General features: G+C 46.4%; 1 protein-coding gene, 1 non-coding gene and 1 pseudogene across 2 annotated transcripts; 2 read left to right on the top strand and 1 right to left on the bottom strand.

Annotated features, from left to right (window-relative positions):
- Positions 1-4,951: 4,951 nt before the first annotated feature.
- On the bottom strand, positions 4,952-9,196 carry LOC616942 (major histocompatibility complex, class I, A-like). Its single transcript, NM_001206459.1, has 8 exons — positions 9,075-9,196; positions 8,516-8,785; positions 8,042-8,299; positions 6,462-6,737; positions 6,239-6,352; positions 5,764-5,793; positions 5,560-5,623; positions 4,952-5,396 (listed from the first exon to the last, which is right to left on the bottom strand). Exons 1-7 carry the CDS (start codon positions 9,145-9,147, stop codon positions 5,562-5,564), a joined length of 1,083 nt encoding a protein of 360 aa, NP_001193388.1. The 5' UTR covers positions 9,148-9,196; the 3' UTR covers positions 4,952-5,396; positions 5,560-5,561.
- A 4,342-nt stretch (positions 9,197-13,538) lies between these two features.
- Positions 13,539-15,839, top strand: LOC100141101 (ras-related GTP-binding protein C-like; annotated as a pseudogene).
- LOC112443912 (U6 spliceosomal RNA) lies at positions 14,135-14,241 on the top strand. The gene has a single exon (XR_003032313.1). It is a non-coding gene; the product is annotated as a U6 spliceosomal RNA (small nuclear RNA).
- Positions 15,840-17,390: the final 1,551 nt, after the last annotated feature.

Here is a 17,390-nt window from a genome sequence, read left to right as displayed (position 1 = left end):
GGACCAGTCCCCCACTTGACACCCATCCTCCTACCTCCGCCCCTGTGCAGGCACCTGCTCTTGGCCCTCGTCCAAGGTGGTCCTTTCCCCCAACACGGCCCCTCCCCACTCCTGCATCCTAAACCTAACCCTCTGGATCCCTCCACTCTCCAGGCCACAGGTGCTGGAGTCCACTTGCCCTGGTCCCTCTCCAGCTCCCCCCATGACACCTTGCCCTGCTCCCACCCTTGTCCGAGTGCCTTGGGCCCTCACCAAGTAATTAGTAACAGGCCCACTCTTGTGGTTCCCCAAATCACCACCTCACTCTTACCCTCCCTCACCCAGGGCACCTCTCTTCTCCTGTCTTCACCCTAACCCAAGGGGGGTTACCCTGGGTAACAGACGTTTAACAGATGCCCTGTGCCCCAGTCCCAGGCCCTCACCACTATCTCCTCTGCAGCCTCTTGCCCCTCCTCCACAGTGGGAATACTGCCCTTGATCCACTGCCCACCTCCTTGGCTTTCATCACCCTTTCTTTGGTTCCTGGATACCAGCAGGCTCTCACTACCTCAACAAAATCTTTGTTTTATGCCACTTGGTCAACTGGTCTTTCCCTAGAGGGCCTCACCATGCCTCTTTGCACTCTGCACCCAGACCCACTCCTTCACCTCCCCCAGGTTACTGGCCCACCTTCATCTCTCTTGGGGCCACAGCCCAGCCCCTCAGGTCCCTCTGCCTCCTGCCTCACCCTCCCTGGAGCCCACCTTGTCCATGATGAGCCTACACCAGGGGCAGCAGCCCTCACTGTCCATCTCACCTGGCCCCCCTCTGAGCAGGGATTCCCTCTGGTCCTGGGTCTGACACTGCCCTTCCCTCCCTCTGACTCCACCTCCCCTCACCCTGCTCTTCCTGCCTCTCCCCTTGCCCTCCTGCCTGGACCCTTAGGGAGCCGGTGCCTCCCTGTCCTGGCACTTGTCCTACACGTGTGTCCATCTCCACCCTCTCCCTCCACTCCTCGATTCCCCTCTCCCTCCTTCTCTTTCCCATTTTTCCCGTATGGAAATCCTCATTCTGGTCCCTTGTACACATGCATGTTCTGCATCCTCAGCACCTGGAGCAGGTCAGGACACAGAACTTGTCTGTGAAACATCTGATGTGCACTTGTCTCCAGAAAGCAGCTTCATCTGTGGTTCCTCCTTCCCCAGGATCCCACAGTCTTTGTTACAACATCACGGTGCTGTCCCAGGATGGATCTGTGCAGGCCAGCTTTTTTGCTGGTGGACACTTGGGTGGTCAGGCCTTCCTGCACTATGATCACATGAAGGGGAGGGCAGAGCCCTGGGGAGTCTGAGCTGAAGATCTGGAAGCTAAGATGTGGGACAAAGAATCCAAGTGAAACTGGGCAACTCAGATTGGGACTCAAATCCACGTTCTTTTAACTGACATCACATCTGGTCTCAGGACTTACTGATTCTCAGGTTCTTGATGTCTCTTCTCAGAATGAATTCAGTGAGAGACAAAGTGATAGGTAAAAAGTGGATTTTTTAGAGAGAAACACACTCTGTAGACATTGGGTAAGCCATCTCAGAAGGCGAGAGTTGCAAGAGGCCATGGAGTTGTCAATTTTTATGAGAGTGGGTGATTTCATAGGCTAATGAGTGGGAGGAGTATTCCAGCTATTTTGGGAAAGTGGTGGGATTTCAAGGAACTGGACCGTGGTCAGACTTTTGACCTTAATGATCTGCCTTGAAACCGTCACAGCACCTGTGGGCGTGTCATTCTAGCTTGTTCATGTGGAGTGCATCCTGAGGCTCAGGGTCTAGCAGAAGTTGACTCCTCTGCCATCTTGGACCTATTTGGATAAATACTGTCACTTGCAGTGACAAGGACAGACCTAGAGATTATCACACTAAGTGAAGTAAGTCAGTCAGAGAAAGACAATGATTCCACCTGAGATATCACTCATATGTGGAATCTAGTTTTTTTAAAAGATACAACTGGACTTATTTACAAAACAGACACAGACTAACAGATATCAAAAACAGATTTATGGTTCCCAAGGGAACATGTTGTGGGGAGGATTAAATCAGAAGCCTGGGATGAACATACATACATTACTACAGAAAAGAGAGATAACCAACAAGGACCTACTGTATAGCCCTGGAAACCCTACTCAATATTCTGTGATACCTTATATGAGAAAAGAATCTAAAAAAGAATGAGTGTATGTATATCAATAACTGAGTCACTTTGCTGTACACCCAAAACTTCTATAACATTATAAGTCAACTATACTCCAATAAAGTTAAAATATCAAAAAGTAAATGTCGTACCACATTCTTCTTCTGCTGAAAACAATCTTATAACTCCCATCTCACTCAGAGTAAAAGTCAAAACAGTTCCAACACCCTCCAGGCCTACAAGGTCTGGCTGTACCTCTGACCTCATCTCAGTTAATCTGCTCCAGCCGTACTGGCCTCCTCACCTTAACAGAAACACACAGACATCCTCCTGTGCCAGGGTCCAGCCCCAGCAGGATCCTAGGGTACCCTCAGGCGAGAGAGAAATGACATGGGTCTTATAATGGGTTGAAACCTGATAGTCTGGGGTTGAACGATAAGAGAATAAAGAATAAAGAGAAAACAGGAGGCTGATATTCTTTGGTTTACACAGAAAGCCAAATAATGTCTCTGACATGGGACTTACTCTGTTCTCAGAGGCCGCAGGCGCCCTCTCGGTGGGGTGAAGACGCAGGGCAGCCTCTCCCCTGGGTGAAGACACAGGGCACCTTCCTGATTGGGTCTTAGAAGCCCGGGCAAAAAAAGTGAACTCAGAGAGCCTCTCTGTTCCAAGGGGTCAGCCTAAAGAAAAAAAGAGAGAAAAAGAAAGAGACAGAGACCAGAGCTCTGGAGAAATAGGATTTGCAGTTTTATTTTCAAAAGGAGCTTTTATACCCTGAATTACACATTTTCAGAAGTGAAGGACACAAAGTCATACAGAGGCAGCTCAACATGACATCAGTTTGACCTTCACTGGGACCAGGATGTTTTCTGCATACCTTTTCATTTACAAGGGTCTTTGTGTTATGTACATTATCTTCTGGCCCTGTGGCCTGCCAACATTTTATAACTCTTTTCTGATAAAGGTTGGTCAACCAGAAAACTTGTTTTCTCCTTTAAAGTGTTTTTTCTTTATTTTTCCAATCTGCATCACCCTCAAAAAGTACTGAACAAAGTTACATTTCATAGAGCAAAGGTATGGCAGGTTACAAGAGAGAAAGAACCAATTAGCTCAAAGGTCTGATGAGGTTAATTCCAAGGCTACTACTTGTTTTTCTTACATTCCAACTACATTAACTAATGCACTCCCAGGTGTACAATGGATAAGGGATATGGGAACTTGGCAGCAAGCATTGGCTCAACAATGAAATCTTACACCAGCACTACTCTAATAGTTTTTAACTCTTCGGAAGGCTCTATATTTTTAGAATGTTTTAGAATGTTTAGAATGTCTCTCACGGTTGGGAGGCTGTGAACAATCATGTGTGTTAATTGCAAGAGTATAGATAAACCTGCCAGGCAAGCTAGAAAGCCGTCAGAGGGGTTTGAATTGAAACACTCCTATCATGCCCAGGAGACATATTAACTAAAGCCCTAAGTTGACTTTTTCCAGAGAAAGGTGGTCAGGGATAGCCCCCTGTTAATGTCAGAGGAGTTGGTGAAAGGCACAAAATAGTAAGACAGATTCTGGTTTTGGGGTAGATGCTCGAGCAGATTCAGGGGTCCTTCGAGGCCTGATCCGCCTTTGCCTGTCAGGTCTCTTCCGCATGACCTTTGTCATGGGTGGGATCTCCCGAGGTGGATCCCGGCACTCCTGCCCTGGTGCATTTGCCTGGAGGTTCCCCCTGCCTGGAAAGAACCTCCTCCAGTCATCGGGGGTAACTAGCCTGTCCTTTAAATCTTTCCCCAAGGCCACTTTCCCGGTGAGACCCACAGTGACCACCCTAGTACAACAGCCACCTTCCTTGTCCTCACACTCACACTGTGCATCACCTTCCTCAGTGCATCTTTCTGTTCTTCCCATCCTTTCACAACAGAACACTTTTCCTTATTTAGCCTACTGATAAGACATAGTCTGTCTCCTAGCACTTGAATACATGCTCCATGAGGCCAGCAACTTTTCTCTTTAACGTCAGTGATGTTTCCCAGATGTAAAACACTGTGTCATGTATGTGGCATGCAGCTGGTATGAATGGATGGTCAGTGTAATGTGCTGTGTCTGTGCTCAGTCACTCATTCACGTCCAACTCTTTGCGACCCATGCACTGTAGCCCCCCAAGCTCCTCTGTCCATGGAATTTTCTAGGCAAGAATACTGGAGTGGATTGCCATTCCGTTCTCCAGGGGATCTTCCCAGCCCAAGAATCAAACCTGCATCTCCTAAGTCTTCTGCATTGGCAAATGGATTGTTTATCACGGAGCCACCTGGAAAGCAGGATCAATGTGAAGCACCTCCCTATATCTTTATTAATGTGACCTCAGGCCAAATGTTGTATTGTGGTAGCTACAGCATAACATCTACTCACACTGACATCAGTGCCACTTGTGTGTTTCTCACAAGTGCTGTTCTTCCCTTCTTGGCAACCAACCCTCCTTCACACTACATCACGGGGTATTTTTCTTTTCAGAAAACAATTATTGTTGACTTATGGGTCCTATTTTCTAACCAAATGTAAGCCCAAATTAGACTCTGCTTTAAGGGCTTACCAGGTGGCAATAAAACATGGTATTTCATTTACACTGCATGACAAATAGCTACTATCCTTGGCCATAAATGAGTTCTTAGAAACCAGTAACATTGATATTTTGAGGGAAATGAAAAAAAACTGAAAGATGAAATAAAAGACTTGATTAGTAAGGATAAAGCGTACATGAAGATGACTAAAATGATTGTAAAAGAAAAGCAATTTGTTTGCTTTTACTAAATTTAATTTAATATTACTAAAGACATTTAGACATACTAAAACTGTACAAACATTTGTTAAGTTTTACAAAACAGACCCACACAGGCAAACACTTGGGGACTAGATTGATGAGGACCTATGGGGGAAATCTGTAGTTTGGATCCTGATTTTCAGTAAGATATGAAAAAGGAAAAGAAGTTAAGACAAAGAGGGAGACAGCCCAGCCTGGTCTCTGTTGGATCAGGAAGGACCATCAGAGAAAACAGTCCAGGGTGTGGAGGGGTCGTGGTGGACAGAGGAGGGCCAGGCTCACCACTTCTTTACATTATGCTAATAGCAGCACAGACACATTCAGATGACTTCTGCAGAAAGAGAAGTCAGATCTTCAAGTCATAATGCAGGGGTGGGATATGGAGTCTTGCATCACTCAGTCCCCACGAGGTAGCTGTTTCACACTGTGACAGAAAAGAATCATGAACCAGTGTAGGTCAGTCATGTAAGGGCTCACATTCTCCACAGCCCCCCACATGCTCACATGTCCCACTCAAAGACCCCCACCACCCAGTGTGTCCTCCCTGCACCAACTCCTCTCCCAGTCAAGACCCTCCAGGGTCTCACCTCTAGGATCCATGAGAGCTCTGGTCACACACATCAGAGCTCTGGTATGATGGAAGTTCACTGCCTGGGGGAGAACAAGACCAGGATGTGGTCAGAATCCACAGGAAAGAAACTAGAGAAGGCACTTTGAGGAGGATGAGCCCCCATGACCTCTTGTCTGCACCCTCAGAAGGGTCCCAGGTATCGTATCCCCTCTGCACTTACTTTCAGCCTGAGTGTAGTGCCCTCTTTCACCTGAAAGAAGAAAACATCACGTGAGAATCCATGGAGAAGGCCGAATCATGATATCCTAGAGAAACTCCCTACTTCTGGACCCCAGAGAACTTTCTGGAACTGTAACCAAAAATCCAGGACAGAATCAGGAATATAAAGAAAGGAGATGGGGGGGGGGGGTGTCTAGACCATCTCCAAACCTTCTAGAGGTCTGAACTCTGTGGGGACCTTCCCCGCTGACTTTCAGGTGCTAAGAAACAGGCCCCAACTGGAATTATGAAGGCGAAAAATCTATCTTTCATTTTCACATGTACTTTACAAAAGGGTCAACGTGAGCATCAGCCCCAGACCAGCAAGCCCATATGTATGGATGGTATTTCCCAGGAACAAGGCAGGCAAACTTCTACCTGGGCTTGAAACCCCTCAGTGAGACAAGAAAACTCAGATCCCACCCTCCCTTCCCTACCTGAGCGCTTCTTCCTCCAAATCACAGCTCCAGTCACCACAGCCACCACAGCTACCACAAGGAGAACCAGGCCAACAATGATGCCCATGGTGAGGAAGGAGGTCTCAGGAGGTTCTGTGGAGGAAAAGGAAGAGGCCCTGACCTCAGGCTTGAGTCCTGACTTTTGAGTCCTGAAGGGCTCCTGCTTTATCTGAGAAAAGCTCCATTCCGACCCCATCTTTACCCCATCTCAGGGTGCGGGGCTCCTGAAGTCCCTCATGCTGCACACGGCATGTGTGTCTCTGCTCCTCTCCAGAAGGCACCACCAGGGCCGCCCACTTCTGGAAGGTTCCATCCCCTGAAGGCCTGGTCTCCACAAGCTCCATGTCCTGGGTCTGGTCCTCCCCGTCACGCTGCCAGGTCAGTAAGATCTCCTCAGGGTAGAAGCCCAGGGCCCAGCACCTCAGGGTGACCTCACGGCCAGAGATGGGGTGACAGGTCACATGTGTCTTTGGAGGGTCTGAGGAAGAAGAATCAGAAAATTCACACTTTATGTTACTCCCATGGGCCATGGAGGAAGCATCACGTAATCATTCTGAGTAATGATGAGAGCATGAGTTTGAAAAGAAAAAGCACAAACACCAGCCTGGGCTCTGGTGTGTGGGAAAATCTCCTAGTCCTTGTAAAGTTCTGGAGTCAGGGTGAGAGCCACGGTAGGATGCTCCACCTTAAGGGGGAGAATACAGAGCAATGGTCCTGACTTTGTTGGAAACTGAATGACTCAGAAAAGCTGGAGTCTGGCCTTTTATGATGCTCTTGGTCTGAGAACAGGCCTTGAGAAAGTCATGGGTCACAAGATGGCGGGCAGGGTGAAAGGGCACCACTGACCAGTTATTTCAGGGATGGTTTCCTGCTTCTTCCCAAAGACACTGGATTCCTTAATTGTCCTTCAGAGAAATGAAGCTACTGGTGAGTCACCGTCTTGTTCAGTTCAGTTCAGTTCAGTCGCTCAGTCATGTCCGACTCTTTGCGACCCCATGAATCGCAGCACGCCAGGCCTCCCTGTCCATCACCAACTCCCGGAGTTCACTCAGACTCACGTCCATCGAGTCAGTGATGCCATCCAGCCATCTCATCCTCTGTCGTCCCCTTCTCCTCCTGCCCCCAATCCCTCCCAGCATCAGAGTCTTTTCCAGTGAGTCAACTCTTCGCATGAGGTGGCCAAAGTACTGGAGTTTCAGCTTCAGCATCATTCCTTCCAAAGAAATCCCAGGGCTGATCTCCTTCAGAATGGACTGGTTGGATCTCCTTGCAGTCCAAGGGACTCTCAAAGAGTCTTCTCCAACACCACAGTTCAAAAGCATCAATTCTTCAGTGCTCAGCTTTCTTCACAGTCCAACTCTCACATCCATACATGTCCACTGGAAAACCATAGCCTTGACTAGACCGACCTTTGTTGGCAAAGTAATGTCTCTGCTTTTCAATATGCTATCTAGTTTGGTCATAACTTTTCTTCCAAGGAGTAAGCGTCTTTTAATTTCATGGCTGCAGTCACCATCTGCAGTGATTTTGGAGCCCCCCAAAAATAAAGTCTGACACTGTTTCCCCATCTATTTCACATAAAGTGATGGGACCAGATGCCATGATCTTCGTTTTCTGAATGTTGAGCTTTAAGCCAACTTTTTCACTGAAAATCTGGGCGCATTCCTCCCTCTCCTGACAAGAACCTGGGGCGCTGTTCCCACAGGGACACCACTTTCTTCTCCTCGTGGGAAGCCAGCTCCAGCCTGAGGGGAGATCAGGGAGGCGCTGCGCCCTTCGTACCTGTGCGCAGCAGCGTGTCCTTTCCGGTCTCTAGGTATCTGCGGAGCCCCTCCACGCACTCGCGGTTCAGGTAGTTCCTCTCGCCCTTCGCAGCACCACTCTGCTCAATCTTGCGTTTGGAGACCTGAGCCGCCGGGTCCGCCGCGGTCCAGGAGCGCAGGTCCTCGTTCAGAGCGATGTAATCTCTGCCATCGTAGGCGAACTGATCATACCGCGCAGGAAACCCCCGTCCGACCCCACGTCGCAGCCGTACATCTCCTGGAGGGTGTGAGACCCTGACCCGTCCCGACCATCCGCAGGGATTAAACCCAAACTGAAATGAAACCGGGTCAAGTCCCCGCGAGCTCCTCCCGGGTCGGGGGGAGGGGCGGGTCTCAAAGTGTTGGGGTGACCCTCGGAACCGCAGACTCGGGGCGACCCCGCCGGTCCCTGGGGATGGGGGTCGTGACCTGGACCCGGGCCCGCGTCGCTCACCGGCCTCGCTCTGGTTGTAGTAGCCGCGCAGGTTGTTCAGGTTCGCTCGGAAAGTCTGTTTGGTGTCCTTAGTTCTCTGCGTCGCCTGATCCCAATACTCCGGCCGCTCCTGCTCCACCCACCGTGCCCGCGGCTCCATCCTCGGATCCGGGGCGTCGCTGTCGAACCGCACGAACTGCATGTCGTCCACGTAGCCGACGATGATAAAGCGGGGCTCCTCGAGGCCGGGTCGGGACACGGCGGTGTAGAAATACCTCAGGGAGTGGGAGCCTGGGGGCGGGGAGGGGTGAGACCCGGCCCGACATCCTCCTGGTTCGGGTCCCGGGCCTGAGGTGACGGAACTGGGAGGAGGGAAGGGCCACGGGCTCCTGAGACGGAAAAGGTCGGAGAAGGACCAGGACTTGGGGGGCAGAGAAGAGGGGGCGGGAAGCAAGGGAGAGACAGGACGGGACAGGGGGAGGGGGCAGATCTGGGCGAGGGCGGCGGGCTTGCTCCTTCCCTGGAGGTCCTGCCCACCCACCTCCCCGCAGAGCCCGTTCCCTCCAGACCCCGCACTCACCCGCCCAGGTCTCGGTCAGGACCAGCGCACCCGGCAGCAGCAGGACGAGGGTTCTCGACCCCATGACCCGCATTTCCGGGGTCTGGGGAGAAGCGAGTTCAGCGGGTGGATGAACACTTTGTGACCTGGAACGGCAGAGATGAATACTGGCAGCTAGAAATCGGACACCCAATGGAGTGAGTCCTGGGGCCGCGTCACAAGTGTCCAGATAGGAGGGCCGGACACAGATTGTGAGAGAGAAAGTGAAACTCTTGGAGACGGAAGCCCCAAGATGGAGCGTCCCGGCCCCAGACACGGCCCTTGATTCTGAGACCCTGAGACCCTTGCCCGCCGGGGAACCTGGGACGTTGTCCTGATCCCTCCTCTCCTGCACCGAGAGCTTTTTGTCACATTCCCTGAGTCCTGGCCCAAGGGCTTCTGGCAGCGATTTTCAAAACATTTTTGGTCAGAATATTTATACAATCCAACAAATTAGTGTGGACCCCAAGGGTAATTTTGTTTATAGTTACTTCCATCGATATTTTGCATAGTAGAAATAATAGAGTTAGAATTTGCTTATTCATTTATTTAGAATAATATTAATAACTCACACAGTTAACATGGAATATAACTATTTCCCCAAATAAACACTACAGTGGGAACAGTGGAGCTTTTTACATTTTTATATTTTTGCAAGTCTCTTCTTGTCACTCTCATTAGAAGATCAATGGATGTTTACGTTTGCTTCTATGTTAAATCCATTATTTTGGTTGAAATCTATGAAAATAAAAAGCCCACACATATGTAATAGTATTTTAAATAACTTTTCAGATAATTATCTAAGTTCATCCTTGATCCAAAACTAAAACTACAAAAGTGGTAGTTTCTCAAAGGTTATTTTCAAAGTGGACCTGAAATGATATTATTGAATATTTCCTATTCTATTACACTAAAACCCATAAGCTTATTTTGCACATTGACTGTCTTTTATACTAATATAAGATTTTTTAAAACTAATACAATGCTTCACTAAGTTTTGTAGATCTTCCAGCGTCATTCATTTTTTGCAGTAAACACTGTATTCCATGAAAGAAAGGCTTTCAGGTCACACAAATTATTTTCCTTGGGACATAATACTTTGGAATGTAGCAGAAGTGCTTGATGTGTACTTCCTATGTCATCTTAGAAGATTTTTTTTTAGAAAAATAATTTGCATTTTGAAATATGACCATAAGCCTTTTGATTTTCCTTAAAAAAGCAGCTCATTTTTGCAATAAGAAATACAACATAGCAATATTTGTGCAATGCCTATGTTAAGATTAGAACCCCATCTTTTGAATTTCATCTAAGCATGAGAATTTTGAGAGGCCGATATTCACACCAGGTTTTCTTAAGTTACTCTAACACAAGTGGATAATAGCAGATTGTAGAATTAACATCGGAGGAGGCAATGGCACCCCACTCCAGTACTCCTGCCTGGAAAATCCCATGGATGGAGGAGCCTCGAAGGCTGCAGTCCATGGGTCGCTGAGGGTCGGACATGACTGAGCGACTTCACTTTCACTTTTCACTTTCATGCATTGGAAAAGGAAATGGCAACCCACTCCAGTGTTCTTGCCTGAAGAATCCCAGAGAGGGGGAACCTGGTGGGCTGTCGTCTATGGGGTCACACAGAGTCGGACACGACTGAAGTGACTTAGCAGTAGCAGCAGCAGCAGAATTAACATACCATTCTATGCCCTATTATAACATGATATACTTACTTCTGTTCCTCTTGCAGTGTATCAGATCTTTTACAGCATCATCAGAGTAAAGCTAATGTTCACCAAGCACACTCACTTGAAAGAAAAAAACATAATCTGTTTTATGCCACAAGTTTACCATTCATTGCTCCAGGAAAACAACACCATCAAGTTAAGTCATGTAGACCTTTACTTGTCCATGTAATTCTTGCCTTGTCAATTAAGTCTCATCCTTAAACTTTAGCTCCATCAGTTCAGTTCACTTCAGTCGCTCAGTCGCGTCTGACTCTTTGCGATCCCATGAACCGCAGCACGCCAGTCCTCCCTGTCTGTCACCAACTCCTGGAGTTTACCCAAACTCATGTCCATTGAGTCGGTGATGCCATCCAACCCTCTCATCCTCTGTCAGCCCCTTCTCCTCCTGCCCTCAATCTTTTCCAGAATCAAGGTCTTTTCCAATGAGTCAGCTCTTCACATCAGGTGGCCAAAGTATTGGAGTTTCAGCTTCAACATCAGTCCTTCCAATGAATACCCAGGACTGCTCTCCTTTAGGATGGACCGGTTGGATCTCCTTGCAGTCCAAGGGACTCTCAAGAGTCTTCTCCAACACCACGGTTCAAAAGCATCAATTCTTCGATGCTTACCTTTCTTTATAGTCCAACTCTCACATTCATACATGACTACTGGAAAAACCATAGCCTTGACTAGACAGACCTTTGTTGACAAAGTAATGTCTCTCCTTTTTAATATGCTGTCTAGGTTGGTCATCACTTTCCTTCCAAGGAGTAAGCGTCTTTTAATTTCATGGCTGCAATAAACATCTGCAGTGATTTTGGGAGCCCCCAAAATAAAGTCTGCCACTGTTTCCACTGTTTCCCATCTATGTGCCATGAAGTGATGGGACCAGATGGCATGATCTTAGTTTTCCGAATGTTGAGCTTTAAGACAACTTTTTCACTCTCCTCTCTCACTTTCATCAAGGGGCTTTTTAGTTCCTCTTCACTTTCTGCCATAAAGGTGGTGTCATGTGCACATCTGAGGTTATTGATATTTCTCCTGGCAATCTTGATTCCAGCTTGCGCTTCTTCCAGCCCAGCGTTTCTCATGATGTACTCTTCATATAAGTTAAATAAGCAGGGTGACAATATACAGCCTTGATGTACTCCTTTTCCTATTTGGACCATAGGATCTGATATTAGTTCCCCAAGGGAATCAGAGGTGTCCCTGGATCCCTAGAGTGGTGAACACACAGTAGGACAATCAAGGAGGCCAAAGTGAGCCCAAGAAATTAGAGCTGATGGTGAGATTTCATGTGGGGAATACCTGTGTTCAGGAGGTCCTGGCTGAGGGATGATACGGGAAGGTTGTCAGTGTCCAGGGCCTGGCAGGCGAGGTAGCAGCCAATTTATGATTACTTCCTGTCAAGACGGCTCCAGAAGAGTTCCAATTTCAAATACATTCTCAAATCTGTCAGGGCCTGATCCCAAATGTATTCATTCAGCAGTATTAGCTCATGCTTTGTCCAGTTTGGCTCGTGCTTTGGGCTGAGAGTCTGGAATACACTCGAAACCGAGGTATAGACTCTGCTCCCACATGGCTGAGTAGCGGTTGTAATGGAATACAGTGAAGGTTGTTGTTGACATAGTAGCAGGTAACTAAAACCATTACTTTATCTCTCTCCCACAGTTATTATAAATATTCCTCATTATTTGTACTCTGATGTTTCTTAGAATATGAAGGATTTTAGCAAAGTTCCCCCAGGAAGGCAGACTCAATGCTTTGGGGACAGGAGACAGTATGGACTCGACCTTGACTACACTGAGCAGCGGAGAAGGCAATGGCACCCCACTCCAGTACTCTTGCCTGGAAAATCCCATGGACGGAGGAGCCTGGTAGGCTGCAGTCCATGGGGTCGCTAAGAGTCGGACACGACTGAATCGACTTAGCAGCAGCAGCAGCAGCACACTGAGCGGATCTTCCACTTTGGACAACTCCCACTGAGACACACTGCCCAGTTTCCCATGGCGTCAGGGACATTCCCACTGTCTTCTGAGCAGAACACTTAGTACACAAAGACTCATGTCACAAATCTGTGGTAACATGATTGAAAAGCATCTCTAGTACATTACATAGACTATTACACAGATAGATGTTTATGGATGGGTAGAGAGAGGATGGACAGAGGCTAGATACAGATTGAGAACTGGACACATAATTTTACCAACCATGTGTTACAGGGACATCTTATGTCAGGGACAACTTATGACAGCTTATACTTGTTACTTGTAGTGGACTTTTATTAGCTTCCAAGTGAGATGAAAGAAGAAAAGCAAATCAATGCACCTTAAAGAAATCCTCCAAGTTCAAACATGTTCCGATTAATGCTAACTTGGGAAAAAACAACTTTTGAATGGGGGTGGGGGTGGGGGGGCAGAGCTGAGTGTTTGTCATAAGCAGCCGTACTCTGTCCTCTGGTGGCCTCCTGTGAAATAGCACAAGTGCTGCCGGCTCCATGGTTTTGTCAGCAAAGAAGCCAACATTTCCACTTGCCACCTTCACAGTCCTGCTCTTAGAGCAAATCAAAAGTTCTGTAAGATTCAGTGCCTACTAGAGGAAGTCACTGTCTTGACTAGGACACAAGAGGCCACTTCCCAAGTGTAGTGTTTCAGGGAGTGTTGATTGAGCCCCTGGGTCAGGCCCTGGGTCAGGCCCTAGAGGGGAGACTAGAGAGGAGGTCGCTGCCTCAGGGGAACTGCAGGGGGAGGGTGGGAACACATGGGGTTCACTTGTCTACACCCCAGCTCTGTGGTCTGCTGGGGAGAAGTTAGTCTATCCAAGCAAAGCAATTTATGGCACTTTTCTGTTTATATTAATTATAAAACATTTTAGAAAATTATCACTCAACATATCTGTATGATTTCATCTAAATTTATATTGGCTCAGATGGCAATCTTCCTACAGGCAGCGGCGGACTGGAGAGGCAGTGGTCTGGCTTGGCCTGTCAGGGCACGGGCGGCTGCAGCTCCAGCACCATGTCCCTGCAGTACTGGGCGGAGGAGACGCCTCTCGCGGGCAAGTACCTCCCGGCGGATTCCTTCCCAAAGGACTTGACTACGATGTGAAACAGGAGGAAGGGGAGGCTGCAGCCTCCGGCGGTGGAGTTGGGGCGGGGGCCGGCGGAGGTTGTGGCCTGAGTGGAGCGCTGACAGCTCCAAGTCAAGGATTCTGCTCGTGAGCCTCCAGAGCAATGGGCAGGTCCTGCATTCAGAAGGTGGTGTTTCATAAAATGTCACCCAACGAGACCCTCTTTTTGGAAAGGACCATCAAGAGTTACAAACAGTGCTCGCTTCGGCAGCACATATACTAAAATTGGAACGATACAGAGAAGATTAGCATGGCCCCTGCGCAAGGATGACACGCAAATTCATGAAGCGTTCCATATTTTTACTGCTTTATGATCCAGCAATCCCACTGCTGGGCATACACACTGAGGAAACCAGAAGGGAAAGAGACACGTGTACCCCAATGTTCATCGCAGCACTGTTTATAATAGCCAGGACATGGAAGCAACCTAGATGTCCATCAGCAGATGAATGGATAAGAAAGCTGTGGTACATATACACAATGGAGTATTACTCAGCCATTAAAAAGAATACATTTGAATCAGTTCTAATGAGGTGGATGAAACTGGAGCCTATTATACAGAGTGAAGTAAGCCAGAAGGAAAAACATAAATACAGTATACTAACGCATATATATGGAATTTAGAAAGATGGTAACAATAACCCGGTGTACGAGACAGCAAAAGAGACACTGATGTACAGAACAGTCTTATGGACTCTGTGGGATAGGGAGAGGGTGGGAAGATTTGGGAGAATGACATTGAAACATGTAAAATATCATGTAAGAAACGAGTTGCCAGTCCAGGTTCAATGCACGATACTGGATGCTTGGGGCTAGTGCACTGGGACGACCCAGAGGGATGGTGTGGGGAGGGAGGGGGGAGGAGGGTTCAGGATGGGGAACACATGTATACCTGTGGCAGATTCATTTTGATATTTGGCAAAACTAATACAATTATGTAAAGTTTAAAAATAAAATAAAATTAAAAAAAAAAAGACTTACAAAGATGACATTTCTAATAGCTTCTTTGTGAATTTCCAAATATGGGGTTTTCCTGGGCAAATGGACTTTTTTGACCCAGCTTTTTGTTTGCGATGATCTTCAGGGGGACAGGAACATTGATATATGTCACTGATGCACAGGATGACTACATGGAGGCTTTAACAAAACTTTACCATTTCTAAAGCCTACAAAGTTAACATAGACATGAATTTTGAGGTTTTTATTCACAAAGTTGATGGTCTGTCTGATGATTACAAAATATAAACACAGAGGGACATTCATCAATGGGCCAATGATGACCTTGCAGATGCTGGGCTAGAAAAACTCCATCTTAGCTTTTATTTTACTAGTATTTATGACCATTCAACATTTGCAGCCTTTAGTAAGGTGCTGCAGAAACTATCCCACAGCTACTGGCCTTGGAATACCTATTAAATACCTTTATATCAAATTCAGGTATTGAAAAAGCTTTTCTCTTTGATGTTGTCAGCAAAATCTACATTACAACAGATAGTTCTCCTGTAGATATGCAGTCACAGGAACTTTGCTGTGACATGATTGATATTGTAATTGATGTGTGTTGTATGTTTGGGTTAAAGGAAAATAGAAGTGGAAGTGCTTACCACAAAGAGTCCAAGGCCATCATCAAGCTGAATAACACAACTGTCCTGTATTTAAAGGAGGTAACTAAATTTTTGGCACTGGTTTGCATCCATAGGGAAGAAAGTTTTGAATGAAAAAGTTTAATAGACTATAACTTCCATTGTTTCCGAAAAGCTATTCATGAGGTTTTTGAGGTGGGTGTGACTTCTCACAGAAGCTGTGGTCACCAGACCAGTGTCCCCAACCTGAAAGCTTTGACACGCAATTGCACACCATGAAACGTCATCTAGCCTGGACGCCAGTGGTCAGGGCTCTGTGCCAGCGTATTCTTCATATCAGGGTCAGAGACCACGTGTTGCAGGACATGGGAGTTGCTGCTTGTGGGAATCTGGTGCCTGTCCCACTAGAGATAAGGGGTAGAGTTTCTCATTTGGATGAAAACCCCTTCAGCCAGTGGTGTGCAACTGACACTACTATTTCTTTTTAAAAAAAAAAAGGCAAAAAAGAATTCCAGAGATCGCAGAACTGTGTCTCTTTCTCCTTTTGGGGGCCTTACTTTAAGTAGCTGGGATATTTTGGACCTGGAGATAATACCACTTACCCATCCTTACCAGGGAATGTTGCCATCAATTACCAGTTGAAAATAATAGAAAGAACTGAAGTTTTATATGCTTCACTTAGATTTTGATTTGAGTAGTCTCTAAAAATCCTGCCTTGCTTAAATTCTAACACTGTCTCTCAGATTTCAATTTTGGACCTTGCACACCTCAGACCTTCTAAATGCATTTGCTTGCTAACTCAGAAGACACATGGTCTGACTGTAGCAAAGGACATTCCTATATTTGTTTCTGAAAAACTGAGAAATTTTTATGCTGCATCAAGTCAAGAGCAAGTCTCAACAGTGGCTGCTGTGTTTGTTCCCTGGGAAGTGTTGAGGAATAAACTTTAAGACAAAAGAAAATCTTTGCACCTGTGTTTTGGGTACCAGATATCTGGGTTCCTTCCCCTACATTAGATAAATGATTCTGATCACTGTTTAAAAAGGGAATTTAACAGAGTGAAGTAAGTCAGAAAGAGAAAGATAAATATCATATCCTAACGAATATATATGGAATCTAGAAAAATGGTACTGAAGAATTTATTTACAGGGCAGCAATGGAGAAACAGACATAAAGAATAGACTTATGAATGTGGGGAGAAGGGAGAAGAGGGTGAGATGTATGGAAAGAGTAACACAGAAACTTATATTACCATATGTAAAATAGATAGCCAATGGGAATTTTCTGTATGGCTCAGGAAACTCAAACTTGGGCTCTGTATCAACCTATTCAAAGAACCATGCTTTCATCATAATCTTTGTGCTGCTCCCCTGCTGGGACTGTCAGGTAGTTGGGGACCAACTCAGTCTCCAGCTTCCCTTTCCTCAGGACAGGGGACTTCCAGGAGCTCTTGAATCTCAGAGGCTACAGAAGATACTTTCACAATGTGGATTTAAGATGATGATTTAGGAAAAATAAGAATTTTTATACATTTTAATTTTGTTTTACTGAAGTACAGTTGATTTACAATGTTGTGTTGATTTCTGCTGTACAGCAAAGTGATTCATTTATATATATATTATTTTTCATATTTTTACCATTGTGGTTTATTAAGGAAAGATAAGAATTGGTAATGTGTCAATCAGGAGTTATTAAAGCAAACCTGCTTTTTTTCCTGCATGTAGGTGGTGGTGAAAATAATTACTATGTCAGTTTGCTATCCTAGTCTCCACTTTTTAAAGTGTTTTTTTTATTATGGCGGAAGTCACATAATGTAAAACATACCATTGTAACCATATTTAACTGCACAGTTCAGGGACATTAGGTAC

The sequence above is a fragment of the Bos taurus genome, chromosome 23 (assembly GCF_002263795.3).
Source record: "Bos taurus isolate L1 Dominette 01449 registration number 42190680 breed Hereford chromosome 23, ARS-UCD2.0, whole genome shotgun sequence".
NCBI classification, from domain to species: Eukaryota; Metazoa; Chordata; class Mammalia; order Artiodactyla; family Bovidae; genus Bos; species Bos taurus.
Note: the sequence above shows the minus strand (reverse complement) of the source record. Positions and strands in the feature narration are given on the sequence as shown.

Bases quoted from the DNA above. Each gene is read 5' to 3' on its own strand.
- LOC616942 (NM_001206459.1), bottom strand. From the start codon at position 9,147: ATGCGGGTCATGGGGTCGAGAACCCTCGTCCTGCTGCTGCCGGGTGCG. The intron at 5,794-6,238 runs GTAGGGAAGGGA...TTCTTCTTTCAG, and splicing joins TTGGAGGAAGAAGCGCTCAG to GTGAAAGAGGGCACTACACT. The intron at 5,624-5,763 runs GTAAGTGCAGAG...GTTCTCCCCCAG, and splicing joins GCACTACACTCAGGCTGAAA to GCAGTGAACTTCCATCATAC.